Genomic DNA, 27863 nt, shown 5'->3' on the forward strand with positions numbered 1-27863 from the left:
ATCATTAAATAAATAAATAATTGTAGTTTAAGACAATACTTAAACCAAAAAAATGGGCTAGACCAAATTCTCCAAAACAACAAAATAAATATCATAAATTGATATTTTAAAAAACCAAAACATATATATCTCTGCAAAAAAAAAATGTCAATATCTAGCTAATGCAAATCTCTAATATCATGTATAATTATGGAAATTAATGAGATTTTTGAGATTAATCAAGAGAAAATCCATATAATATAAACATCATTGACAATAATAAGCATTATTGCAATAGTAAATTTCAACGAGTCTCATAGATAGAACCTAATGTCAAATAAGAGGAATATGCTTTCATGCCAATTTAGTAGTTTTTCTGGAACACAGAAAAATATAAAAGCGGAAGCCATAGATCATACCTCTAGCCAAAACAATCAAATTTAGTGAAAACCTTTAATTTGTTAGAAAATAATCTATAATCTACAATATATATTATCCAAGACAATGTTCACTAGTCTATCCAAGACCTAATATCCATGTAGAGATCAATTAAAACCACATGCTTTGTTGTAGATGAGACCTTTTATCATTTTAGTGCTCATATATTTTTCTTCTCTCCGATATCTTCTTCCCATCAAAGAAGATAAAAAGGAGTTGGATGGGCAATTATCTCCTTCTCCAACATGTACAAACAATATTAAAGAAAATGAGTTCTTGAAATTTAAATTCTTTGATAATGGGTCACACATGCCTAATATGATATTCTCTCATCCGTAGACATAGGTATAATTGATGGAGCCACTTTCATACCTTAACCCATATATGTGAATTTGCTTTGTCTTTACATTAATACATCAACATATAAAATTTAAACCTTTGCTGAATCATGTAATCTAACCATTAATGTATATTGAAACAATGTTAACAAAATATATACAACATATTCCTTTATTGTTTTCTCCATATCTCGAGTAATACACACAAGAAAACTAATCAAATGCACAATTTTTAGTACAATGCAATTTATTTAAGGTCCCAATTAAGATCTTCTAAAGGAAATTTTTACAAAAATTAAGGCAACAGTAATAAAATAAATTTCATATGTTTATGACAAACCATTTATATTATATATATATATATATATGTATGTATGTATATATAAGATTTTGCAAAATGCATGTAGGTAACAAATCCTAGTGTAATGAGCCCAAAAAGTAGCCAATAAAAGTAATCAAGGTGTGACCTATTGAGGTTATCATTGAACCAACTATCATGCCCATTTCTACTAGTTGCTTTCTCAATGACAGAGATAAGATAGCTACTCAGAAAGCTCCCTACACCAAAGATATTGAGGTAAAGGGAGACACCAAGACTCCTCATCTCGTTTGGGACTTGGTCATAGAAAAACTCTTGAAGACCAACCCTGGTGAACTCATCGGAAAGTCCAAATAATATGTATTTTGGAACTAACCACCACACCCTCAGTGGAACCATGGCATTTGGTATATCAATCAAGCCATGCTCTTAAGCTGTCTTGAGTCATTTCATCTCTACCAATGCTACAATTACTATAGAAACAATAGATAGAAACATCCCCATTCCGATTTTCTAAAGCATTGTTATGCTAGATGGTTTCTTGGTCACAATATTCACAATGGGAACGAAAAATGAGGTTATATATGGGAATGAAGAGAACAACAGTGATGGTGATAAAGGACATAAGGGAAGCAGATGGTACGTCAAAACTTGACCCAATAGATCTATCCCTTGTGATTCCTTGCTTGGTAAAGAAAGTTGATGACTACGCATGCATAATAGCATAAACTAAACAAGTAGTCCACATGGGAAACAACTTTAGAACTACTTTAGCTTCTTCAATTTCATTGATTCTACACGCCTTTTCATTTTCCTTGGAACAATTTGGCTCAAGTATGGCTTTTAAAAGAAATTTACCACATTAAAAAGTGTCCTAATACGATATTTTAAATGTGCTCCAATCAAATGGTTGAAATTATAGGTTCAAACAAAGTTCCTAATGTTTGGAATCAATCTGCATAAGGCTCTGATTTTGAAAAAATCTTTACTAAGGGCTATGTTTTACTTCCCAATTTCTTACAAAATAAAATTATGTAGGAACTTATTTGCCTTACTTGAATTTAGGAGAGCCTTGGTGTGATAAGGTTCCTTAAGCTCCCTTTTCAATTTTAATTTTTTTATTATTATGATGGGCTTACTGTCCAATTCCTAATCTCTTCAACAAATACTTTAATGATTCTAATAAATGGGTTTTTCTCATCTCTTTTGAAACTATACTGATAAGTACTAGTTCCAAGCAAGAAAATGAGCAAAGTCGCCACCATCATAATGCAAGGGATTCCAAATTCAAGAACCCAGTTAAGGTTGTCTTGAATATAGCTCAAGGTCATCACACTTAGTGAAAGAGCGATGCATAGACAAAAAGGCCACGAGTCGAAAAAGTAGTCTTTTGCTTTGCATTCCTTTGAGTCTTGTCCATCAAATTGATCACCTCCAAAAGCTTGGTTGCAGGGCTTGTGCCCACCTTGGGTAACTACTACCAGATATAGACAGAAAAAGAAGAAGATTAATTGAAGCTGAGAAGAACATGACATGATTTTCTCAATGATTTGGTAGTCAAAAGGGTCGTGAGAAGTAAACACTGCAGACATAGTTAGCAAACCTAGTCCCTCTAGTTTGCACCAATTCAAGTCAAAAGATAATTGTCATCAATATAGTGGAAGCATCATAATCATTTCCAATAAATCCAAATGGATATTTCTAGAAAAAAGAATCAATAAAAAGAGAGAAAAAAAAAACAAAAGAAAATGGTTGTCATATCTCATGATCAATCCCCTGGAAAGAAGCTCCTAACTTGTACAAAAGATCAATTATCTAGTTCAAGTGTACATGTTTTGAAGCTATAACATAATCAAACCCTAACAAGAATTTGTGTATCAACTATCCATGAATGCATGGGCCACGACTACATGGAAGGACGAATGTAATATATGATATTTCACATCATATGGGAAAGATACTCTTACACTTACATTTAATATGCATCAATGGTATTCACGAAGTCCAAGTAAATAGATTTTCAAGATTCTTATAGGTAACTTATATAATTCATGAAGACATCCTTTTAAAGCCATGAAATTTAATAGGCTTAAAGCCATTAATATCATCAAGGGTATCTTAATGCATTTTTAGTTTTAAGGTTAGTTCTTTATGATAGAGTTCAAGATAAAGAACTCACCTGACTCTCTAACCCCTTTTACTGTTAGGATACCTGCCCAACGGTTGTAACAACCAAATATTGTTAGAGTTAATAGGTTAAGTTGTTAAGGTTACCTAGATAAGTAGTTATTCTCATGTAACTGATATACTATATAAACACTGTATGTAAAATCTGGTTTGATATAGATTTTTTTCATTATTCATCTACGTGTTTATGCAAGTTTCTTCTTGGTATCAAAGCCATAACCCCATCCTAACCCTTCTCATTCCTCTCAATTGTTGAAAACGATCCTTCATCAACCACAAAAATTATCATACCACCAATAATCTTGCAAAAAAAATTTCCCAAATTTAACCATGTCCTTCTTCAATCCATCATTTGAATCACTAACTCCCACACAGATTACTTCACTCCTAGGATCAAGTTATTCTCTTCAAATGCTAAATTATGTCCTTCCTATGAAACTAGACAAAAACAATTACATCTTATGGCGAACCCAAATGGAGAATGTTATCTTCGCCAATGGCTTTGAAGACTATATTGAAGGACTGAATATGTGCCCCACCAAGATGACAATTGTAGGCACAATAAACCTAGAATTCGTTTCATGGAGAAGGTATGACCGTATGATTCTTAGCTGGTTATATTCTTCTCTTACCCCTAAAATCATGGGGCAAATAGTTGGATACCAAACCTCTCATGAAGCTTGGACAACTTTGGAGAAGATATTTTCAGTCTCTTTCAAAGCAAGAGTAATGCAACTCCGGTTGGAGTTTCAAACAAGTCGCAAAGGTGCAATGTCCATGATAGAGTATCTTCTAAAAGTGAAAACTATAGTTGATAATCTTGCATCTATTGGATAACTAGTCTCAGAAAAAAGACTAGGTATTACAGATATTGGGAGGACTTGGTGTTGATTAAAATCTTGTTGTTACTTCATCACTACTTGAGAAGACGACATATCCTTTCGCTCTATTCACAAGATACTTTTCATACATTAACAACGTCTGAAATTTCAAAACACAATCCTAGAAACAGACTTCATATCTGCTCATGTTGCTGTCTCTCAAATGCAACAAACGAGAGGCAAAAACAAAAAAATCTCTAGCAACCGCAACAACTATCAAAATGCTAGACCAAACTCAGCACAACCTCAAAGTAAATGATCCTCAGGCAATTGAAATCAAGGCCTTAAGCAGTATCAAGGCAATAGACCATAATGCCAATTATGTGGTAAATACGGACACATTTCTTTTTCATGCTATCACTGATTTGATATCAATTTTCAAGGGAGTCACCTACCACATACAACTCCCAACAATAACACATTTCCTAACCACAATAGAAGTTGTTGATACCTAGTCAACCGATGATGGATCTCTCATTTGAGGTGGTAGAAAAGGCTCTTGTCCAGACACTGGAACATGGACTTCTTGCTTTCCTGCACACAGATGTTCAAATAGGTTGTCTAGACACACCCTCCGAAGCTTAAGTTATATTGGAGACCCTTAGAGAGAGAGAGAGAGTTGATAAGAAAACTCACAGAGTTCGCCCACCATTCTTCTCCTTCAGTTGTGTTTTTATAATGCTCTCAGGTGGAGGAAGGCTCAATGATGCTGAGTTGGCTCACATAATGATGACTAGCATGGTAACAATAGAGCAATCATCACATCTGTAGAGCAACTGGGGGTTGTGTCAGGTGGCACTTCATGACACAGCCTGCCAGCCTTTCCTCCTTGTTGATACCCTAAGGCTTTATCTATTGAAACAAACGTGAGGGTGGGAGGAGTCTCATCACTCAACTCAATGTCAATTAGTTATGATCTCATATACCAAAGAAGACTTGAGGCTATTAGGAGAGTGTGGGTTGCTCTGTGGTGTGAATGGTCCGGACAAAAGGTTCCCTGGATGTCTTGGAAGTCGTCCGGATAGTGATGAGAGATGTGACATGTGGACTAGCCAGAATGATGCCACGTGGATAGACGCGTCAAAGAATTTTATGGGTGGACATGTGGGAGAAGGCCCCTATAGTAACCAAGTTCAAACAATGGTAGCCTCTCTAGCATCATCATATTCTTAGTTTCTTGATACATGGGCAACTCATCATCTGACCAACAATGCTACGCATCTACCAAACATGCATCCTTATCATGGACTTGATCAAGTCTTCATTGGAAATGGTTAAAAACTTCCTATACATCACATTGATTCCACTCTTTTATTTACCAAATACAAGAAATTCAAGCTAAACAAGGTTCTTCATCCTCCCAAGTTTGCCACAAATCTCATTAGTGTTTCTAAACTATGCCATGATAATAATTCATTTGTTGAATTTCATCCTTAACATTTCTTAATCAAGGATCAACAAATGAAGAACACACACATGCAAGGCAAGCTTGAACAAGGTTTTTACAAGTTTCCAGGACAGCCTGTGCCAAGACAAACACCAACTACTTTTGTTACCTCTATAATTACAACAAGAACAACACCATCCACTCTTTGGCATGCTTGGTTAGGTCAGTTCTCTGTAGATAGTCTCCAACATGCATTAGCCTCTTGTAATGTCTCTCTTCGAAAAAATAATTTAACTATCTATACAGCATGTTAGTGTGGAAAAAGTCATAGATTATCATTTTCTTTTTCTCAATCGAAGGCAGCTAAAGTTTTGGATCTTATACACACCGATCTTTGGGGCCTAGCTCTAGTTAAAGCAACTACAGGTGCTCGTTATTTCTTGTTATTTGTTGATGATTGGTCTAGATTCTTATGGATTTATCCCCTACATACCAAAGATAAAGCATTATCTATGTTTATTAAGTTTCAAACTCTAGTGGAGAAACAATTTGGTGGCAAGATTAAATGCTCGCAATCAGACAATGGGAGTGAATTTAAAGCTTTTGCTTCATTTCTCACTAAGTAGGGAATTGTAAACTGATGCTCATGCCCCCATACACCAGAACAAAATGGAAGATCTGAACAAAAGATACGACACATTATTTAAACAAGTTTAACTCACTTAGCCAATGCAAACCTATCCTCAAAATTTTGGTTATATGCATTTCAAACAACCACATTTCTCATTAATCGATTACCCACCAAAGTTTTGAACTTGCACTCTCCATTTCAAACCTTATTTGGTCATCATCCAGATTATACATTCTCAAAAGTTTTTGGGTGCCTCTGTTTTCCATATATCAGACCTTACAACAACCATAAACTCCAATACAGATTCATACAATGTTTCTTTCTTGGACATAGCTCTTCTCAGAAAGGATACATTTGCATGGACCTCACAACCAACCGTATCTATATTTCCCAGCATGTAGTGTTTGATGAGAATGTTTTTCCATATCAAATTCCTCAACCTCCACCAATTCCTACAATCTCTCCACAGACTGTTACTTCATCTATTCCTAGCTTCACATCCAATTCCCATACTTCAACAACTTCAAACACTTTCCATCCTGGGAACATGCCTTCATCACCAACAAATTCTAGTTCATCTCATCAACCCATTCCACTAGTTATTCAATTCCCATTTGTAGCTAACTCTCTTACTTCTTTATTGTTAGGACACCTGCTCGAAGGTTGTAACAACCAAATATTGTTTGAGTCAGCTAGGGTAGTTAGCAACATTGTTCAAGTCAGTAGGTTAAGTTGTTAGGGTTAGCTAGATAAGTAGTTATTTTGATCATGTAACTGATACACTATATAAATATTGTATGTAAAAATTGGTTTGATATAGATTTTCTTCCATTCTTCATCTTCTTGTTTTTGTAAGTTTCTTCTTTTTAAATACTCCAAATTTTCCCTAATCTTACTAATTCCTCGAGGTAATAGAATATTCAGCAGTAACTTGCGTTTAGAAACTAAAGGAGGTGATTTTTCTCTAGGATTTTTTTTAACAATACTAAATCGCATCCAAAGACTAGTTGAAAAAACTCTCATTGCTGTTGAGATTTAGATAAGAAGCTGAATTGGAATTTACAAAAAAAAAAAAAAAAAAAAATGTTATGATTTAGCTTAACTTGCCTTTGAGTTGGGCATAGGTTCGTTGGCCCACAAGGTTGGGCAAAGTCAGCCTTTGATGTTTAAAGTTGGGTTGGCAGGACAATATTATTTGCTATATGAAATTACTAAGAAGAAAATATAATAGAGCAGCTTTGTTTCTATTTTCTAATACTGTTTTCTATTTTTAAAAATAAAAAATGGCAAAACCTTCAAAAATAAAATCATTGTTTTGTATATTTAGAAGAATGTTTTTTTTTTAAACATGAATATAAAATTAAATATTATATTTTTAGACAATAATAAAATGACACTCTCCATTGTAATAAAATTGTTTTCTCTAAGTCAAAGTAAGATAAAAAAAAAAAAATTATATTGCAACAAAACTATTGTTTTTAAACAATTTTTTTTTCTCACTTGGTATCAAAGTCTAATGATTAAAGGAGCATATAACCAACAATAATACAACATGACCCCAATTTACAAAGCTTGATGGAAAAGTAATTTTCAATTTTAGAATATCAAAATGCAGCTACTATTTGAGTATCAAAATATTCTTGGAGTAGTAGATCAAAGATTTGTGGCATCAACAAATCAAGCATTACTCACACAAGCGCAAAAGATAATTTGAAAAATTTTAGATAGAAACATTTGAAGGCTCACCTTTACATCTGTCAATGGATAAAACCATTGATTTTCTAGAATATTGTAAATACATGAGACATATTGATGAACACCTACAAAGGGGTAGATAAGGTAAAAAAGATTTGACAACATACTATAAGGATAAGTTTCAAATTATTTTTCATAACCATCAACTCTTGTTAATTAGGTGAAATTTAATGGAAAAAAAAATTCAAATATCCAAGTTATATAAATAAAATAAAATAAAATTGAACCTGAACAACACAATTTGAGTACAAGATGATAGTAATTGAAGAATCCAAAGATGTCAATATCACCACCTTTGATAAATTGATGGTTTCCATACAAGCCCATGAACAATGTATAGATGAAAGATCCTAGTGTTAGGATAGAAAACATAATGTAACAAATTTTAGTTTCATTAATAAATTCATTTATTTATGATTTTGGTTTCCCTTACTCTCCTATTTTCATTGATCGGCTATTTGAACATTCATGTTCTTATCGCTTACATTGTATGACTTAGGTGCATTAGGAATTGGATAGAAGATACAAGTTATGAGTTTCTTGCAAGATAATAAGTTGCTTACAGTAGATTCATTAATTTGGGTAATCCATCATAGGTTATAGTGCATTGTCTTTTAATTGGAGGGATGATTTGTCTTGGTCATTGAAATGGGTTTTTTCATGGTGAATGTATTAGTGTGTATGGCTATACATTAGATATGACAAACTTTAGGAGGATATTAAGCCTATACTAAAGTCAATAGGAGGCCTTAACCTATGAATGAGACCCTAAGGTGGTCATATATTCCATATAAATTGGGTCATATTAATGAAAGTTAGTTGTAATGGGTATTCTCGATAGAGGTACCATGATATCTCATAAGATTGAGATAACATATCTTCTAGGTTGATCCTAAGGATATGTGTTTAAGAAAATTATGGTCATAATAATTCCTTAAGCAGAATTTGATATATGTTTTTTATAAGCTAAAGTATGTTAGTAGATCACATAACTAGAGCATCTATAACTCAAGAATTACAGAAGTAGTCTTAAGAGGATGATAACATATATCTTATTAGATTACGGACACTAGTTCATATAGGAATGCTCAAATAACAATTAATACAATTAAGAATATTATAATAAACAAATTTATTAATGAAAACTTATTCGATTACATCATTTAAGGGTTCTATCCTAACAATAACTACTAAAGGTGTTACTCAAGTGGTATGATTGCATTGAAAGTTTTCTAATTTAAATCATACTCAAGAAATGCCTATAAATAATTTTTTGTGAAAGTAAATCAACATTTGCATTAACCAAGAATCCAGTTTTCATGCAAGAATCAAAGATATTAACATTAAAATTTACTTCCGTGAGTTAGTAAAGGAGAAAAAAAAAATGTTTTTAAGTAGACATTTCTATAAAGTCAATTAAGGTAGAAATATTGCTCAAATTGAAAAAGATGACGTGCATGATTAAGTTTAAATAACAAGGTCTGAAAGAGACAATATGGGAGTCCTACACCAATAATATGTTTTTTAAGTTTATTAGAATTATTTTATTAATTTGTAAGTTGTTAGTTTTTTTTTCGTTGCTTACAAAATAAATTTTAAATTTATGTGATAATTTAATAATATTATTTTAAGTAAGATGCCTTTTGTGGCTTTAAGTCGATGCCTTACACATGGAACTTTTATTTAATATAATTTGCTGATGTATTTATTTAATTTAAATATTCATTCCATTGATGTCAACTCAATTAGCTTGATTGAGGCATCTATGACAATGTAGACCAATTCCATGTAAAATGTAAAGGAAAATTTTAGGGCATGAAATGGATACATGTCAATGATGGGATAAACACAAATAATGCACAACCAAATTTTATCCCCTCTTGTGAGAACCTAATAGGAATCAATCAAATAGAGCAACAAGAATTCACCTAATTAACAAGTATATGAACACCAATAATTTTTATCGTGGAAAACCTTCTCCAATATGAGAAGTAAAAACCACAGAACCCTTAGGCCACTTAAAAACTCTTCTAATATAATCAATGGGTTACACAATTCTCTCTAGATAAAAATAGAGGCATACATCAACCATATCTCAAGATAAATTAATCTTGGCAATTTCAACAACTTTGCATAAAGACAATGGAGAAATCTTACCAAACACAGTCACTGTTCTTGGACTGAAATATAACTGTTCCGAACTCTAAATCTATTCTCCACCGTTCAGAATGAAGATCAATAAGTTCTGAACATGTTCACCAAAAATGAGCTCAATCAAACCACAGATTAACCTTGATTGGAGTTCATGATCAAAACTGTCCGGATAGAAAACTCACCAAAACAGAGGCTCTATTCTTGGACTAAAAGACGATCGTATGGAACTCTAAATCCGATCTCCACTGTTCAGATTGAAGATCAATGAGTAAAGAACTTCTCCTCCAAATTTCAGGTTGATTGGTCCACAGACGAAGCAGGATTAGATATTTGATAAAATCTGGACAGTGAAGAAAAACTAAGTTTTTCTCTCTAACTTAAAAAAATGGTGGTTCTCCCATTCTCTCTCTTTTCTCCTTCTACTCTCTTTTTCTTCTACCTCCGGTGGCTGTAAAAAAATTGGAAGAAGAAGAAAAAGAGGGATTCTTCTTCTAACCCTTTTATATAAAGGCCTAAGAGGCCTTAAATTTTGGGCTCTTAATCTAGGTCTTCCACATGAGAAAAAACCCAACAAATCTCCCCATTTCCGATTATGTGGAGGGACTTGCCATCCCGACGATTAAATAACAAACTTCAAGTTTCTCCCTTGGTAAGGACTTCGTTAACATATCTGAGCCATTGTGATCGGTATGTATCTTCTCAAGTTCAAACAAGGTGTCATTGAGAATCTCTCATTCAAAGATACCTCACATCAATGTGCTTCGATCTTGCATGAAAGGTAGAATTCTTACTAAGGTGAATGGCGCTCTGGTTATCACAGTATACCATATAGCGTTGTTGCTTAAACCTGAGCTCATGTATGAAACGCTTCATCCACAACAACTCTTTACATGTTTCTATTGCTGCAATATACTCTGCCTTTGTTGTAGAAAGTGCAACACATTTTTGTAGTCTTGATTTCCAAGACACAACACCTCCTGAGAATGTCATCAAATAGCCTAAAGTAGACATTCTATTATCTACATCCCATGCCATGTCTGAATCAGTGTAGCCAACAAGTACTGGTTTCCCACTTCCAAAAGTGAGTTTCAACCTGGAAGTGTTTCGCAAATATCTCATAATCCACTTGACTGCCTCCCAATGTAGTCTTCCTAGATTAGATAGAAAGTAGCTAATAACACCAACTGCATAAGCTATGTCTAGTCTAGTACATACCATGGCATACATCAAACTTCCTACTGCTGAGGCATGCGAAACTTTTCTCATGTCTTCCTTCTCCTTATCTATAGAAGAGTTATGTCTATTGCTTAACTTAAAGTGACTAGCTAGAGGAGAACTAACCACTTTAGCTTTGCTCATGATAAATCTTTCAAGCACCTTTTCAATATATTGCTCCTATGACATATACAGTTTCTTGGATGCTCTATCTCGCTCAATTCTAATACCAAGAATTTTCTTTGCTGGCCCCAAATCCTTCATGGAAAAAGATTTGCTTAACTGCTTCTTCAGCTTATCAATTCTTGTAACATTTTTGCCAACAATCAAGATATCATCAACATAGAGCAACAATATACCAAAATCATCATCAGAGAATTTTTGCACAAATACACAATGGTCAGAAGTAGTTTTTCAGTAGCCTTGCTCCCCTATAACTGATTCAAACTTCTTATACCACTACCTTGGTGCCTGCTTCAAGCCATAAAGACTTTTCTTCAACTCACACACATAATCCTCTTTTCCTTTTATTGTGAAACCCTTTGGTTGTTCCATATAAATTTCTTTGTCTAAATCACCATGGAGAAATGCAGTCTTAACATCCATCTGCTCAATCTCCAAATCAAGACAAGCTACCAAGCTCAAAACTACACGAATAGATGACATCTTAACAACATGAGAAAAAATCTCATCAAAATCAATACCTTTCTTTTGACTGAACCCTTGGACAACCAATCTAGCTTTGTAATGTGGCTATGAAATGTGTTGTTCTTGCTTCACTTTGTAAACCCACATGTTCTTCAAAGCTCTTTTTCCCTTTGGCAACTTGACAAGCTCAAAAGAATGATTCTCTGCTACTGGTGACTGCTCATGAACATCATCATCTGTCTTAACCTGTGTGGGAATTTCAACATCACTAATGTCATGTTGGTCATCATGTGCTTTATCTTCAACTTTTTTAGGAAAATGTGTCAAAGGAGCTGGATCTAAGTCAATCAGATTATCACTATACTAAAACTCTATTGCATCAGTCTTCTCGATGTCCTGTATGGTATGATATTCCATAAACATAGCATCTCGACTTCTTACAAGCTTTTTCTGCACCAGATCATAAAACCTGTAACCAAACTCATCCTGACCATAGCCAATGAATACACAAGGTCTTGTCTTAGCATCAAGCTTAGACCTGTCATCTTTCAGAATGTGCACAAAAGCCTTCCATCGAAAAACACACAAGTGATCATAAGAGATTTCATTATCCGACCAAATTCTATCCGGAACATCAAATTCTAAAGGAACACATGGTGTAAAATTGAGAACATGTACAACAGAATTCAAAGCCTCACCCCAAAAGGATCTTGGCAATTGTGACTGCGAAAGGAAACATCTCACCTTTTCAACTAGTGTCATATTCATTCTCTTAGCCAACCCATTCAATTGAGGAGTCTTAGGAGGTGTCTTTTGATGTCAAATACCATGTTGTCTACAATACTCATCAAAAGGACCAAAATACTCACCCCCATTATCAGTCCCGATGCATTTCAATTTTTCACCAGATTGTCTCTCAACAAGAGCATGAAACTACTTAAACACCTCTAACTCTTAGTCTTTTGTTTTCAAGGTATACAACCAAATATTTCTTGAATTATCTATAAAAGTCACAAAATATAGAGATCCACCAAGTGTTTTTGTTTTCATAGGACCACACACATCATAATACACTAAATCAAGCATACTTGGCTTCCTTGTATGGCGGTGTGTTTTGAATGCAACTCTGGTTTGCTTTCCTGCTAAGCAATGAGCGCACCTTTTCAAAGATCCCTTCTTCATACCAGAAAGAAGATTCTTCTTAGCCAAAATCATCAAGCCCTTCTCACTCATGTGACTGAGTCTGTTGTGCCAAAGCTCAACTGTGCTATCACCATCCACTATATTGATACTGGAATCAATTACCCTTGCCTGTATCAAATACAATGAGGAACACTTCTTTCCTTTTGCTACCACCATAGAACCTCTAGTGAGCTTCCACTGACTATCACGAAAGGTATTGCAGAACCCTTCATCATTAAGCTTACTTGTGGAGATTAAATTCATGCGGATATCCAAAATGTGTTTAACATTCTTCAAAATCAACACAGTACAATTACTAGTCTCCAAACGCACATATCCCATACCAATAGCTTTAGCTGAGCCATTATTACCCATCGTAACACTTCCAAAATCACCGGATGTGTAGGATGTAAAGAAATCTTTCCGAGGTGTAGCATGGATTGAGGCACCGCTATCAATCACCCAAGTGGTCTCCTAGCAAGAAAAATTAACAACATCACTATCATAAACAATAAGGAAATCTGAAGTGGTAGTGGCAACTCGATCATCTTCACCACCATTGTCATTCTTCTTGTCCTTCACTTTCCCTTGCTTCATATCTCTCTTCAATTAGAGACAATACTTCCTTATATGCCCTTTCAAATGGCAATAGTGACACTCAACATTGGCAAACTTGTTAGTCTTGCTTTTGCTTCTATCTTTGTTCTTCGGACCTTTATTCTTACTCTTTCCCCTCTTTTCAGTAACTAGGACATCTGATTGTGAAGAAGAGCCCTGTGACTTTCTTCTCATCTCTTCATTCAGAACACAACTCTTAACCAAATCCATATTCATAGTACCATATGAGGCTGAGTTAGACAAAGAAGTTCTAAACGTCTCCCACAAGCCCGACAATGTACCAAGAAGCCATAACCCTTGCACCTCTTCCTCAAACTTGATATTCATTCCAGCCAACTGATTAATAATACCTTGGAATGTATTCAAGTGATCTGTCATAAGAGTTCCATCTTGATACTTCAAGCTAATCATCTTATTGATCAAAAACAATTTATTGTTACTAGCCTTTCGAGCAAATAACTATTCGAGCTTGTTCCATAGACTCCATGCATGTTTCTCTTCACTAACATGATTGAGAACATTATCATCTACCCACTATCTGATATAACCACAAACCTGGCGATGAAGTAAATTCCATTCTACATTAGTTTTATTTTCTGGCTTTTCAGAAGCAAACACATGCAAATAATAATCCTTCACATACAATAAGTCTTCCATCTTTCCTTTCCAAACATGATAATTGGAGCCATTCAGAGTAATCATTCTACTTGTATTGCTTTCCATTGTTCTACACAAGGCACAAATTATCTTGAACCTGACTCTAATACCACTTTGATGGGATAAACACAAACAATGCAGAACCAGATTTTATCATCTCTTGTGATAACCTAATAGGAATCAATCAAATAGAGCAACTAGAATTCACCCAATCAACAAGTTTATGAACACCAACAATTTTTATCATGGAAAACCTTCTCCAATATGAGAAGTAAAAACCACAGGACCCTTAGGCCACTTAAAAACTCCACTAATATAATCAATGGGTTACACAATTCTCTCTAGATAAAACTAGAGGCATACATCAACCATATCTCAAGACAAATTAATCTTGGCAATTTCAACAACTTTACATAAAGACAATGGAGAAATCTCACCAAACATAGCCACTATTCTTGGACTGAAATATAACTATTCCTAACTCCAAATCCAATCTCATCCGTTCAGAATGAAGATCAATGAGTTTTGAACGTGCTCACCATAAATCAGCTCAATCGAACCACGGATTAACCTTGAACAAAGTTCATGATCAAAACCGTCTAGATAGAAAACTCACCAAAATAGAGGCTCTATTCTCGGACTGAAAGACGACTGTATGGAACTCTAAATTTGATCTCCACTGTTCAGATTGATGATTAATGAGTCACAAACCTCTCCTCCAAATTTTAGATAAATCAGCCCACAGATGAAGCAGGATCGAACCTTTGATGAAATCTTGACAGTGAAGAAAAATTGAGTTTTTCTCTCTAACTTCAAAAATGGTGGTTCTCACTTTCTCTCTCTTTTCTCCTTCTACTCTCTTTTTCTTCTACCTCTGGTGGCTACAAAAAAAATTGGAAGAAGAAGAAGAAGAGGGATTCTTTTTCTAACCCTTTTATATAAAGGTCTAAGAGACCTTAAATTTTGGGTTCTTAATTTAGGTTTTCCACATGAGGAAAAACCCAACAGTCAATAATATAAATTAAGTCATTCAATGTATAATAGTGAAATAGTTATATTGATAAAATTACAATAAAATGGAATTGAGTTGGGTTTGGTTTGATAATTGTTTTTGAAAATAGTTATGAAAATATAGTTTTTGAGAACTATTTCATTAAGCTATTATTTATTGTTTTGTAAAACAAATGTTTTATTTTACAACTTGAAATATTTTTAATTTATATTTTATATTTTTAAATATGTTTTGAATCGTAACTTTTATAAGTAATGTTTTACTTTTAATCATTCTTGATATTTGTATAATTATTTTTAAAATAGGTATAAGAAAGCAAGTAAAAAAGATGTTATCTAAAAACCATACCATGTCTTCTGTTTTTTAAGAAAAGAAAACGGTTTTCTATTTTTTTTTATTATCAAATATGTTTTCTTGTTGGGAAATAGAAAAGTACTTTTGAAAACATTTACCAAATATGCCCCTGAATTATATATGTGGCATGATATGATTAAATTAATTTCATTTTTCGATATGTAAGTTTGAACATAGTCTAAATTTTTTGTTTTGGGAAATGGAAAACTACCTTCGAAAACATTGACCAAAGATGCCCTTATGGCATGATCTGATATTTTTAACACTTGTTAAGCTGAAGTAATTATGAAACAGTGAAGAAAACAACTGAACTCAGTCCCGTTTTCATTGCGTGATTCAAGTAGTAAGGAGACTAATAAAGACTAGTAAAATGAATCAAGGAGATTGACAGACCAGGATGTAGACAAGAGAAGAGACGATAATGGTGCGATATCGATCCAGATAAGAATCCGAAACAAATGCTCCTACTAATGGCAGTAACTGGGTGATTCCGAACCACTTATTTACGTTCTTGGCACCTATAAATCAAAGCCCTATAAGAATTCATATTAAGAGACAGAGGGATTCAGAAGAAGATGCATTTTAAAGAATATGGGATTTTAGAAAATGAGAGGTATCAGGTTTTGGGGGAAATAGGTAGAAACAAACTTAGTCTAAGAGTCTATTTGGTAGTAATTTTAGAAAGTGTTTCTAACTTTTTTAACACTTAAAGTGTTATAAAGGCTAAAAACACTTTATGAAATCACTACTAAACACACTCTAAGTTTCTTTCATAGTCATCATAAAATTTTGGAAGAACCATAACCAATTTGTTAAGGTATATTAAATAAATAAAGTAAAATGTAAATAAAATTTATATTTATTAATATTTTATGATAAAATATCATAAAAAAAATGAATAGAACTACACTTGTATCAAATAGTAGTCATAAAATATAATTTTTAAAATGTATAAAATATAGAAATAGAAATAGAAATAGAAATCAAATTCATGTTCAATAATTTTAAATAATGAGAACATATGAAAATTTTCATGATTTTTCCTTGTAAAAACTCTAAAATAATGGAAAACTTCTTAATAGTATCTTTGAAAATATTCTATGTCATGAGATTGAAAAAATTATAAAATTATAACATGGAGACAGAGATGGGCATGTAAAACTATACAAAAATGGACAGAGATGTAAGGAAATGAAAGTTTCGTCGTTTAGGGTGTAAATATGAAAACTAGATAAATATGAGATTATTTAATTTAGAGTTTAAGGTTGTGTTATTTTACCATTTTTTTTTATAATCTTTTTATAGTACTATATATTGATTTTTTTCTCATGAGTAAATGTAGGTACAATTATTGGAACCATAGCTAAACATCAACCTTACATATGAATTTGCTTTATTTTTACATTAATACACCAAAATATAATATTAAAGATCTCTTTTGCACAACATAAATCATGTAATATAATAAATATATACTCAAACAATATTAACAAAATATATACAACATAATGCCTCTTTGTTAGTAAAGTGCAATAAATTAAAGTTCTCACTTGAAGATCTTCAAAAGGATATTGTTACAACAATTAGGGCAATAGTAATAAAATGAATTGCATAGTCATGGTACACCCCTTCTATTATAAATATAAGATTTTGCAAAATGCATGTACATAGCCAATCCTACTGCATTGAGTCCAGAAAGTAGCCAATAAAAGTAATCAAGATGTGCCTTATTGAGGTTATCATTGAACCAGCCATCTTGGCCATCTCCACCAGTTGCTTTCTCAATCAAATAGATAAGAAAGCTGCTCAGAAAGCTCCCTACACCTATGATGCTGAGGTAGAGGGAGACACCAATACTTCTCAATTCATTTGGGACTTGATCATAGAAGAACTCTTGAAGACCAATTGTGGTGAACACATTGCAAAGTCCAAATAAGACGTATTGGGGAACTAACCACCATACGCCCATTGGAACGGTGGCATTTGGCATATCAACCAGGCCATGCTCCTGAGCTATCTTGAGTCGTTTCATCTCTACCAGAGCCGCAATTGCTATGGAAATAGCGGATAGAAACATCCCTATTCCGATTCTCTGAAGCATTGTTATGCCAGATGGTTTCCTGCTGAAAACAGTTGCAATGGGAACAAAGACAAGGTCATATATGGGAATGAAGAGAACCATGGTGATTGTGAGAAAGGACTTAAGCGAAGAAGATGGTATGTCAAAACCCGACCCAATTGATCTATCCATAGTCATTCCTTGCTCAGTAAAGAAAGTCGATGACTGGGCAAGCACCATAGCATAAATCAAACAAGTAGACCATATGGGAAACAGCCTCAGAACTGCCTTAGCTTCTTCAACTTCATTGACACTACACGCCTTTCCATCTTCCGCCGAAAATTTTGTCTCTAGCAAGGCCTTGTTAAGAAACCTGCCATGGTAAAAAGTGTCTCAAAATGCTACATTGAATGTGCTCCATTCCATGCAAATGGTTGAAATATGAAGGTTTAAAGGAAGATAAGTGAGAATATGGAATGAAAATGAATATTTTATTTACATTCCTATTATTTCTTCCATACAAATGAATTTGATGATTTACATTTTGTATTTAGATACACTTAGTAATATAAAATTGAAATGATAATTTATTTTTATTTTCATTTTTGGTGACAATGGGAGTTAGAATGGCAAAAGAATAAATTCATAATATTACCTTTACACAAGTTTATAATAATTTTTATTTTCATTTTGAAAAAAATATTTTTAGGAGTTTTATTTTTATTTTTTTTAAATAATAAAACTAAGAAAAAAATATATTTACTCAATGAATAAAGATCAATTATAAAAGATCATACAAACTTAAAGGAAATGTAGGGAGTAAATAGTAATTTTAACATATTTTATATCATTCCATAGGAATCAAAATATTGTTGAAGATCCATTGATTTTTTTTTTTTTTTTTCCATTCTCATCATCATTTAAATATCCAAACATGAGAATTGATGAGAAAAAGACTAAATTGTCCATTCCCACTTCTCATTCTCAAGTACCAAGATGACCTAAAAGCTTGAAATGAATAAGCATATGCACAGAAACTTATTTGCCTTACTTGAATTCGGGAGAGCATTGGTGAGACAGGGTTCCTTGAGCTCCCTCTTCATTTGCTTTTTCTGATGATGGGTTTAGTTTCCAATTCCTAGCTGCTTCAACAAACACCTTACTGATTCTAACAAATTGGTTCTTATCTTCTCTTTTGACACTGTACCGATAAGTATTAGTTCCAAGCAAGAAAAGGAGTAGCGCCACCACCATCAGAATGCAGGGGATTCCAAATCCAAGAACCCAGTTAAGCTGGTCTTGAATGTAACTCAACGTTAGCATACTTACCGAAAGACTGATGCCTGCACAAAAATTTAACCAGTTGAAGTAGGAGCTTTTTGCTTTGCGCTCCTCCGAATCTCGTCCATCAAATTGATCAGCCCCAAAAGCCTGGGTGCAGGGCTTGTGCCCACCTTCTGCAAGTGCAACTAGATATAGAGAGAGAAAAAGTAAAATTACTTGAAACTGAGGAGGGGGACACGACATGATTTTCTGAGTACTTTGGCATTCAGAAGGGTTTTGCGAGGAAAGCACTGCAGACATAGTTAGCAAGCCCAGTCCCTGCAGTTTACACCAATCCAAGTTAAAAAGATAACTGTCATCAACTATAGTTGAAGCTTCCTAACCATTTCCCATAAATCAAAATGAGTGTTTCTAACAAAAGAAAATTGAAAAACTTTTGTGATATCCCATGTCTACTGGTGAAGAAGTTCCCAACAAGTACAAAGGATGATTCATCTAGTATTAAGCATGCATGTTTTTGAGTTGCAACAAAATCAAACTCTAGTAAGAAATTTGTTGGAAAGTGTCATAAATTCCTAATTAATATAGATTATTTTTCGTTAAGAATATTATACATGTAAGTGCATTAGGCTATTTAGAATAAGTTATTAATTTTGTTCTATCCATATTAGTTTAGAACTTTGTATACTTTCCTATGATTTACATCACTCCGAACATTCAAGGTTGCTGTAGGATCAAGTTCAAATTAAACAAGTATGATTGAATTATTAAAGAATAATAACATAAAAAAACATATAGTGGACTTATAAAAATTAGAAATAAAGATAATTTGGAAATAATTTCAAATTAAGAAGTTAAAAAGAAAAATCTTTTCAAATAATAAAATTAATTTGGAAAAGATTTTTAAATTGAGAATTTTAAAAAAGAGAATATTTCCAAATCTTTTAAGGAGTTTGGAAATGAATTTAAATTTTAAAAGAAAATTCTTTCCAAATATTTGTAAATTTAAAATATAAAATATTTCCAAATAATTCTAAAATTTTTAATTTCTAAATTATTGTTTTGGTAAAATATAATTTCTAAATTGATTTCAAGTCTACTAGGTTTTCTTTTATATATGCCAATCGAAGTGTTCTTAAAAACCCATATGCATCTAAACTTTAAGTCATCATTCTTTGTGTTGAACCCAAAACTCTCAAAAAGTTCATGATTCTTATTCTTGGGTTCATGAGAGAGATTTGCATCCCCTCAAAGTATTGAGTTCACTAAGGAGCTTGGTGGTGCTGCATCATGGACGTAAAATTAGGTGTAGGTTTTGGGGTGTAAGTCTTAGGAAGTAGCAACCACTAGGAAAATTTGTGGACGTCTTTTTCATATTTAGTGGATTATAGTTCTATGGTCTCAAACTTTGGGGTTTTTTATCTCTATAATTGGTGTGAGAGTTTTCCATGTAAAATTCTTATGTTACTTGTTTGTTGATGTTTCATTGATCATCTTTACGATACCAAGGTTCAATTGATTAAAAAGGTTTAGGTCCTTCTCATAGGTTTAATTGGGTTAAGATTTTCAACCCTTATATTATAATATTTAAAATATCCCTCATTCACCCCTCTGGGTGTTGTGTGTAATTGGATTATAATTTAGAATTAAGATAGTTAAATAATTGAAAATATTTATTTTTGGGCTTGAAAGGTTCAAACACCTTTTCATCCCCTTTAAGTATTCCATAAATTAGGTCAAATAATTTTCAATATAGAATATTTCATAAGCTGATATGTTATTTTAATATTAGTTTACTTATAGAATAAGTAAACACCTTTTCATCCCCTTTAAGTATTCCATAAATTAGGTTAAATAATTTTCAATATAGAATATTTCATAAGTTGATATGTTATTGTAATATTAGTTTACTTATAGAATAAGTAATGTTTTTAGGAATATCTATATAAGTATAGTAGGTCATGAGGGAAAAAAAAGTTATATGATAGAGATAAAATACTATACGAGGTGAATAGAAATACAAGGAAGAATGAGAGCAACTGGGTAGAGAGATGTGGCTCATAGTTTAGAGTACGGATACAAGGAGCGAAAAAATATAGAATATTCTAGAAAGCCAATAATTGTATCTGGTATTATCCTCTACAATAATCTCTATGGCCTAGTGAAATGATTTTCTATCATATGTGGATGTGGATATGATTGGCTAAACCCTGCTAAGACCTCGTGTATTTTTGTGTTGATTGTTTTATCTTTGTGTTTCTAACTAACATTGATTACATTAAAGCTTCCATTGGCACAAAAAAATTAATGTAATTTGTCCATATTTGAGGATTAAAGCTAGGTTATGTAATAAGTTAAAGAAGTGAGATTGTTGGTCTAATATTATTTGCTATGTAAAATTATTGAAAATGAAGTATAATTGAACATGTGTAATATTCTAAATAGTGTTTAATAGTATTAAGTATTTGTTTGTTTGTTTTTTAAATATTTTATTTTTATTATTAAGTATGAAAAAGTTAAAAATAAAATATAAAATCGAGATGTTGCTTTTTCCATTTAAAAAGAGTCAAAATTTTATAATAAACCAAGAAAAAGTAAAAAAAAAAACAATTTAAAGTAACAAATTACTTTTAACAAAAAGTTAAAAAAAATAAAAACAAAAACAAATACCCTCTTTGTATCGGTATATTGAAAACTATAAGATTGTTCATATTTATAATACATCATATAAACAAGAGAAAAAGAATTAAGAAATACCTAAATAAACAAAAAGATATGGAATAAGTAATTTTTTAAAAATAAAATAAATATTCCACCAATCTATTTGCAGTAGCATCCTCGAAATATAGATTACCTAAATCTAAAAGGTGTGCAAAAGTTATTATTGTTGTAGTTATTTTCTTAAATCAATAAAAATAAATATTTTTCATGCCCTATATATTTAGTTCAACTCATTTATATTGGCACTAGTGATAAATTTGACAAAATTAAATGTCAAATAATTAAAAATAACTTCACTTTATTTCGATTTTCAATCTCATTATCATTTATTTATTTATTTAAATAATTAAGGGTTTATTTGATATTCTAATCAAGATGTCATGTGTAATTTATACATTTAGTCTCACATATGAAAACTTTATTTAATATGGTTTTGTTAAGCATTAATTAATGATATATATTCTATATATCCATCCATTAAAAAAATAAGAAAAATAAAAGAAAATCAAAACTAATTTGAAATTTTGTCATTTATTTATATTTATTATTTTCCATAATACTAATTCCAATTTACATTGCTCAATAAGTTTATATAAAATCAAAAGATAAAATCACTTAATCAAATATAGTCTTCAATGCCTTTTTGTCTTGAAGTAAGGAGCGGAGGAAAGAGCACCTATCTTTATCCGACAAAAGATAAGATAGGATTTTCAGATGCCCGGCCTTTTGTCCTTGGTATCATTCACATTCTACTTTATATATTTATATAAAAGTATATAATAATAATACTAATAATAATAATAATATTAATAAAAGTGATAATTTAAAAATATTAAGGAGAGAGACAAACCAGGATGTAGAGAAGAGAAGCGATGAGAATGGTGCGATATCGACCCATATAGGAATCTGCAACAAAGGCTCCTACTAATGGCAGTAAAGTGGTGATGCCGAACCAAGTGTTTACGTTCTTGGCAGCCATGGCCGTGGACTGTCCTAGTGGCCCAGTGAAATAGTTTACGAGGTTCGCCTCTATGCCAAAATAGGCTGATCTCTCCGCCACTTCAGTACCTGCAGATATACAACCTCTTTTTGAACCCATCAAAGAATCAAACAGAAAATTGTGCTAGAAAATAAATCATTTTCCAATGCTTGCCTATGATGAAATATGAGGAGCTCCAACCACCAGAGGTGGAGCGTTTGGCCGGAAGGCCTCTGTAGTCGACGGCTCCGGCGACGGTGTCTTCCAGGAGTGGAGATTCAGGGCCATCAACCATGCCATTAGCGGCCATGTTTGTGGAAAATGCAAGCTAGATAGGAGAGTTTCTCTCTTTATTTTGCTTTTACCTCTTTCTTTACACTAGCTCCAGTCTACTTTTGGGGATGTCATGTTTGCTTGTCTTTTATTTTGGGGGAATAAAAAACACCCCGGAAGCGCTACGTTTCTATTCAAATATGATGTGTTTTTTATTTTACAATGAATACACAAATCGACAAAGTCCACCAGTCATGATTCCCTTATTAGGTTCTCTCGTGCAATGATATATTATTATTATTATTATTATTATTATTATTATTATTATTTTATTCTTGGAATCTAACTTCAAGTTTGTGGCAACCACTCGATCAAGACTTTACGCCAAATTATTAACTACTTGTAAAAGTAGAAATATTTTATTATGCATATAAACAAAGGTGTTGGAAATGGGTTTGAGTATCAAGTGAACTTTAAAAAGTAAAAGTAACCATTTATAGGAGTTTTTTTAACTATCTATGAATTGCAACCATAAGAGGGTTGCTTTCAAAAATTATAACTAATTTTTTTGTTCTTTATGAAAAAGAAGATTAAAGTTCTTGTACCGTGAAACTTTGGATAGTTCTTACATTCATAGTTTTTCATTCAAACTTCTAGTGAAGCAATAAAATTAGGATTTTTTGACATCTCTTAAGGTAATTAGAAACCCTCTTTTTATTTCATTGGTATCAGAACCATTATATAAGTTGTTTTCTAGCATTAATAAATTATATCTATTTTCTTTTCTCTATTTATGTTAATGGAGAATTTATGAAGCCTGCTTTTGTCTATTTGATAATACTTATATATAAAAAAAAAGTTATATTTCAAAAAATAGATATATATATATATATATATATATATATATATATATATATATATAATTTTTCTAGAAAAGTTACAATTGACATACGCACATGATTATTATTATTTTTTCTCTCTAAAGTTCTGGTCCTAAAGAAAAAAAAAAATCTTGATTATGATTTTGGAAAAGGTATAGTTGATGATATATACATTTTTTTAAGTTCTTTTTCTAAGAATTTTTCATTGAAAAAAATAATTTCATTTTTTAATTAGACAATATATAGTTAAGACTTAATGTCTAAACTTTTTTTTTTTTTTTTTGTGACTTAGTCAAATTATGTATGTTGATTTATTCAAAATATAATTAGGCAATGATAGACAAATGTCTAATTTATTATTAATAATAATAATTGGGTTTTTACAATTAAGTTTTTTATTTGTTCAAATTTTAATTAAAGTTTGAATATATGTTACTCATTAAAATTAAATTAATTAAAATTGTTTTTGGGTCAAGTCTAAAACGGTACAATTAAAGACAACCAGGAAAGTATTAAGAGGTAGACAACCTTAATCAAAATTGGATATGCTCATAAACTATAAAAGAATTTCTAACCATAATATAGATCAACATGTGATGATCATATCATTGACATGATCAAGAGAATAGAAGTCAAGCATGTTTTTCCACCAAGATATAAGAAGTGGATACTGCACATGTCATTAACTGAACCAGAGGTTAAAATTGTAAACTATGTATTTAAATTCATTCAAATAAGTTCTAAGGGTTATTCAAATAAGTTTTTTGATGACTTAATAGACATTTGCTAAGAACATTGGTGCACATGTTATGTGACTAATGTCATTAACCAACAATAGTGCTTTCTATTTCTCCTAATTTGTAAAGTGTAAGAAATACAAATTATGTCAAGCATAAAACCTTTAGAGGTTTATAATTATTGAAAATAACTTCTAGAGTTATTGAAGACACTACGTTTGATATTGATATTGAACAACATCAATTTTAACATTCCTCTATAATTTTCTTTGCAATATAGTGAATTAGATATATGAATAATTAATTGAACAATATTAAATCCTTACATATCAATTTGTGAATTTATTTTATATATTTCTGGTTATGTTTGGTTTCAAGAAAATACAAGAAAATATATATAAATAAAAGAAAAGTACAAGACAAGAAAAAGTAAAGTAAAAAAAAAAAAAAAAAACTTAAATGTCAATAAATTATTTTTTCATGTCACTTCAAATTCATTTCACTGGTTTATGTTATTACACAAACATATGACACTAAAATTTCTTCTAAAATAATTAACAAAAATCATGTGATAATAACAAATGTATACTTGAAATGATATTAATTAACAAAACATCTACCACATATTCCTCATCCATTGTTTCCTCCATATATTCATGAAACACCTCCTTTATTATAAGTGTAATATTTTGCAAAATGCAAGTAGGTAGCCAACCCTACCATGCTGAGCCCAGAAAGTAGCCAATAAAAGTAACTAAGATGTGCCCTATTGAGGTTATCATTAAACCAGCCATCTTGGCCATCTTCACCTGTTGCTTTCTCAATGGCAGAGATAAGAAAGCTGCTCAGAAAGCTCCCTACACCAAAGATACTGAGGTAGAGGGAGACACCTACACTCCTTAATTCATTTGGGACCTGATCATAGAAGAACTCTTGAAGCCCAACCAAGGCGAACACCTCGGAAAGTCCAAATAAGACGTATTGGGGAACCAACCACCACACCCTCATTGGAACCGTGGCATTTGGCATATCAACCAGGCCATGCTCTTGAGCTGTCTTAAGCCGTTTCATCTCAACTAATGCTGCAATTACTAAGGAAATGGAAGATAGAAATATCCCTATTCCAATTCTCTGTAGCATTGTTATGCCAGATGGCTCCCTCGTGAAGTCTCTTGCAATAGGAACCAAGATGCGGTCGTATATTGGAACAAAGAGGACAATGGAGAGGCTGATAAAAGCTAGAAGTGATGCAGCCGGTATGTCAAAGCCCGACCATACTGATCTATCCATGGTCATTCCTTGCTTAGTAAAGAAAGTAGATGACTGTGCCAACACAATAGCATACACCAAGCATGTAGACCATATGGGAAACAGCCTCAGAACTGATTTTGCTTCCTCAACTTCACTGACGCTGCATGCCTTTCCATCTTCCTCAAAACAATTTTGCACAAGCAAGGCCTTGTTCAGAAACCTGCCACAACAAAAATTGTCCCAAAATCCAATATTGAATGAACTCCAATCAAATGGTTGAAAAGTATAGGTCCAAGGGAAATTCCAGGGTCCTAAATGTTAGATGTCAACCTGGAAAAGGGCCTTGATTTTACAAAATTCTTTACTGAGGGCTATGTTTTTCTTCTCCATTTCTTAGAAAATTTGCAGAAACTTATTATCCTTACTTGAATTCTTGAGACCCTTGGTGAGACAGGGTTCCTGGATCTCCCTCTTCAATAACTTTTTCTGATGATGGGGTTATTCTCCAATTCCTTGCTGCTTCAACAAACACCTTACAGATTCTCATAACTGGGCTCTTCTCGTCTCTTTTGATACTATACCGATAAGTATCAGTTCCAAGCAGGAAAAGGAGTAGAGCCACAACCATCGCGATGCAGGGGATTCCAAATCCAAGAACCCAGTTAAGATTGTCTTGAATATAGCTCAAGGTCAGCATACTTACTGAAAGACCAATGCATAGACAAAAACTACACCAGTTGAAGAAGGAGCTTTTTGCTTTGCATTCCTCCGGATCCTGTCCATCAAATTGATCAGCCCCAAAAGCCTGGTTGCAGGTCTTGTGCCCACCTCCGGCAACTGCTACTAGATATAGAGAGAAAAAGAAGAAGAGTACTTGGGGCCGAGAAGGTGAACATGACATGATTTTCTCAGTGTTTTGGCAGTCAGAAAGGCTTTGAGAAGAATACACTGCAGATAGAGTTAGCAAACCCAGTCCCTGCAGTTCAAACCAATCCAAGTCTAAAGATAAATTATCTACTATAGTAGATCAAGAATCAGATCATTTCCAATAAATTGAAATACACATTTCCAGGAAAATCTTTCTCACATTCCACATCCCGTTTTTGGAGAAGCTCCTTACAAAATTGGAGTCATCCAGTTTAAGTAGCAGTTATTAAAGAGGTAACCGTTATCGGAAGACTATATACAGGACAAAACCAAAATTTTCTCCAAGTGTCACTGAGTACTTTTAATGTTAATTTGACTAGTAATAGCACAATTTTTTTTTAATACTAACAAAGGTTTAGAAGATGCAGTTATTGTCCTCCAGGACTTTTCAACAATGCTTTAGTACATGACTTTGGGCTACAGTAATAGCACAGTGAACTAAAAATAACTGATGTCTCTTCCACTAGTGAATAGACTGAGAAAATGAAAGGGATGACAAACCAGGACGTAAAGAAGAGAAGCAGCAACAATGGTGCGATATCGACCCACATAACAATCTGCAACAAAGGCTCCCACTAATGGCAGTAAAGCGCTGACCCCGAACCAGGTGTTCACATTCTTGGCAGCCGCGGCGGTGGACTGGCCCAGCTGCCCCGTAAGGTAGTTTATGAGATTCGCCTCTATGCCAAAATACGCAAATCTCTCCGCAACTGCAGCGCCTGCACATATGCTTATCATCTTAGTGAATAAGGTATCAAAGAATAACTCAATTTTCCAGTGGTTCTTACCTACGATGAAACATGCGGCTCTCCAACGGCCGGAGGTGGATCGCCTGGCGGGACGGCCTTTGTTGTCTATGGCTCCAATGACCGTGTCTTCCAAAAGTGGAGATTGGGGGCCTTCAAGCAGGCCATTCATGGCCATGTTTGAGGCAAATGCAAGCAGAGAGGAAAGTTCTGTTTTATTTTGCTTCTTTCTCTTTGTTTACTCTTTCCA

The 27863-nt window shown here is 32.9% G+C and overlaps 3 protein-coding genes across 5 annotated transcripts; all 3 read right to left on the minus strand.

Moving 5' to 3' along the window:
* Positions 1–2198: 2198 nt before the first annotated feature.
* LOC117905716 (protein NRT1/ PTR FAMILY 5.10-like) lies at positions 2199–17126 on the minus strand. Its single transcript, XM_034818600.1, has 3 exons — positions 17102–17126; positions 16149–16273; positions 2199–2684 (listed from the first exon to the last, which is right to left on the minus strand). Exons 1-3 carry the CDS (start codon positions 17124–17126, stop codon positions 2199–2201), a joined length of 636 nt encoding a protein of 211 aa, XP_034674491.1.
* Positions 17127–17312: 186 nt separating this feature from the next.
* Positions 17313–23218, minus strand: LOC117907549 (protein NRT1/ PTR FAMILY 5.10-like). 2 transcript variants are annotated; one of them, XM_034821127.1, is made up of 5 exons: positions 22973–23218; positions 22670–22887; positions 18866–19416; positions 17990–18187; positions 17313–17878 (listed from the first exon to the last, which is right to left on the minus strand). In XM_034821127.1, exons 1-5 carry the CDS (start codon positions 23106–23108, stop codon positions 17371–17373), a joined length of 1611 nt encoding a protein of 536 aa, XP_034677018.1. In that variant the 5' UTR covers positions 23109–23218; the 3' UTR covers positions 17313–17370. The 2 variants fall into 2 exon arrangements, with proteins under 2 accessions (XP_034677018.1, XP_034677017.1); XM_034821126.1 differs by having other exon boundaries at positions 17313–18187; positions 22973–23217.
* Positions 23219–25340: 2122 nt separating this feature from the next.
* Positions 25341–27792, minus strand: LOC117907550 (protein NRT1/ PTR FAMILY 5.10-like). 2 transcript variants are annotated; one of them, XM_034821128.1, is made up of 4 exons: positions 27656–27792; positions 27369–27586; positions 26366–26916; positions 25341–26160 (listed from the first exon to the last, which is right to left on the minus strand). In XM_034821128.1, the coding sequence occupies exons 1-4, from the start codon at positions 27789–27791 to the stop codon at positions 25344–25346; spliced, it is 1722 nt and encodes a 573-aa protein (XP_034677019.1). In that variant the 5' UTR covers position 27792; the 3' UTR covers positions 25341–25343. The 2 variants fall into 2 exon arrangements, with proteins under 2 accessions (XP_034677019.1, XP_034677020.1); XM_034821129.1 differs by having other exon boundaries at positions 27660–27749.
* Positions 27793–27863: the final 71 nt, after the last annotated feature.

The sequence above is a fragment of the Vitis riparia genome, chromosome 18, assembly GCF_004353265.1.
Source record: "Vitis riparia cultivar Riparia Gloire de Montpellier isolate 1030 chromosome 18, EGFV_Vit.rip_1.0, whole genome shotgun sequence".
In the NCBI taxonomy this organism is placed as follows: Eukaryota; Viridiplantae; Streptophyta; class Magnoliopsida; order Vitales; family Vitaceae; genus Vitis; species Vitis riparia.

Excerpts from the sequence above, each read along its gene's own strand:
- LOC117905716 (XM_034818600.1), bottom strand. The coding sequence starts at position 17,126 with ATGTTTAGCTATGGTTCCAATAATT. Across the intron at positions 16,274-17,101 it reads TAGCTATGGTTCCAATAATT|GTGCCAAGAACGTAAATAAG; the intron begins GTACCTACATTT and ends TTTGATTTATAG. Across the intron at positions 2,685-16,148 it reads CTTCTCTTGTCTACATCCTG|GGACTAGGTTTGCTAACTAT; the intron begins GTCTGTCAATCT and ends TGCAAACTAGAG.
- LOC117907549 (XM_034821126.1), bottom strand. The coding sequence starts at position 23,108 with ATGGCCGCTAATGGCATGGTTGATGGCCCTGAATCTCCACTCCTGGAA. Across the intron at positions 22,888-22,972 it reads CTCCTCATATTTCATCATAG|GTACTGAAGTGGCGGAGAGA; the intron begins GCAAGCATTGGA and ends GTATATCTGCAG. Across the intron at positions 19,417-22,669 it reads CTTCTCTTCTCTACATCCTG|GGACTGGGCTTGCTAACTAT; the intron begins GTTTGTCTCTCT and ends TGTAAACTGCAG.
- LOC117907550 (XM_034821128.1), bottom strand. The coding sequence starts at position 27,791 with ATGGCCATGAATGGCCTGCTTGAAGGCCCCCAATCTCCACTTTTGGAA. Across the intron at positions 27,587-27,655 it reads AGCCGCATGTTTCATCGTAG|GCGCTGCAGTTGCGGAGAGA; the intron begins GTAAGAACCACT and ends GCATATGTGCAG. Across the intron at positions 26,161-26,365 it reads CAAGGGTCTCAAGAATTCAA|GTTTCTGAACAAGGCCTTGC; the intron begins GTAAGGATAATA and ends TTGTTGTGGCAG.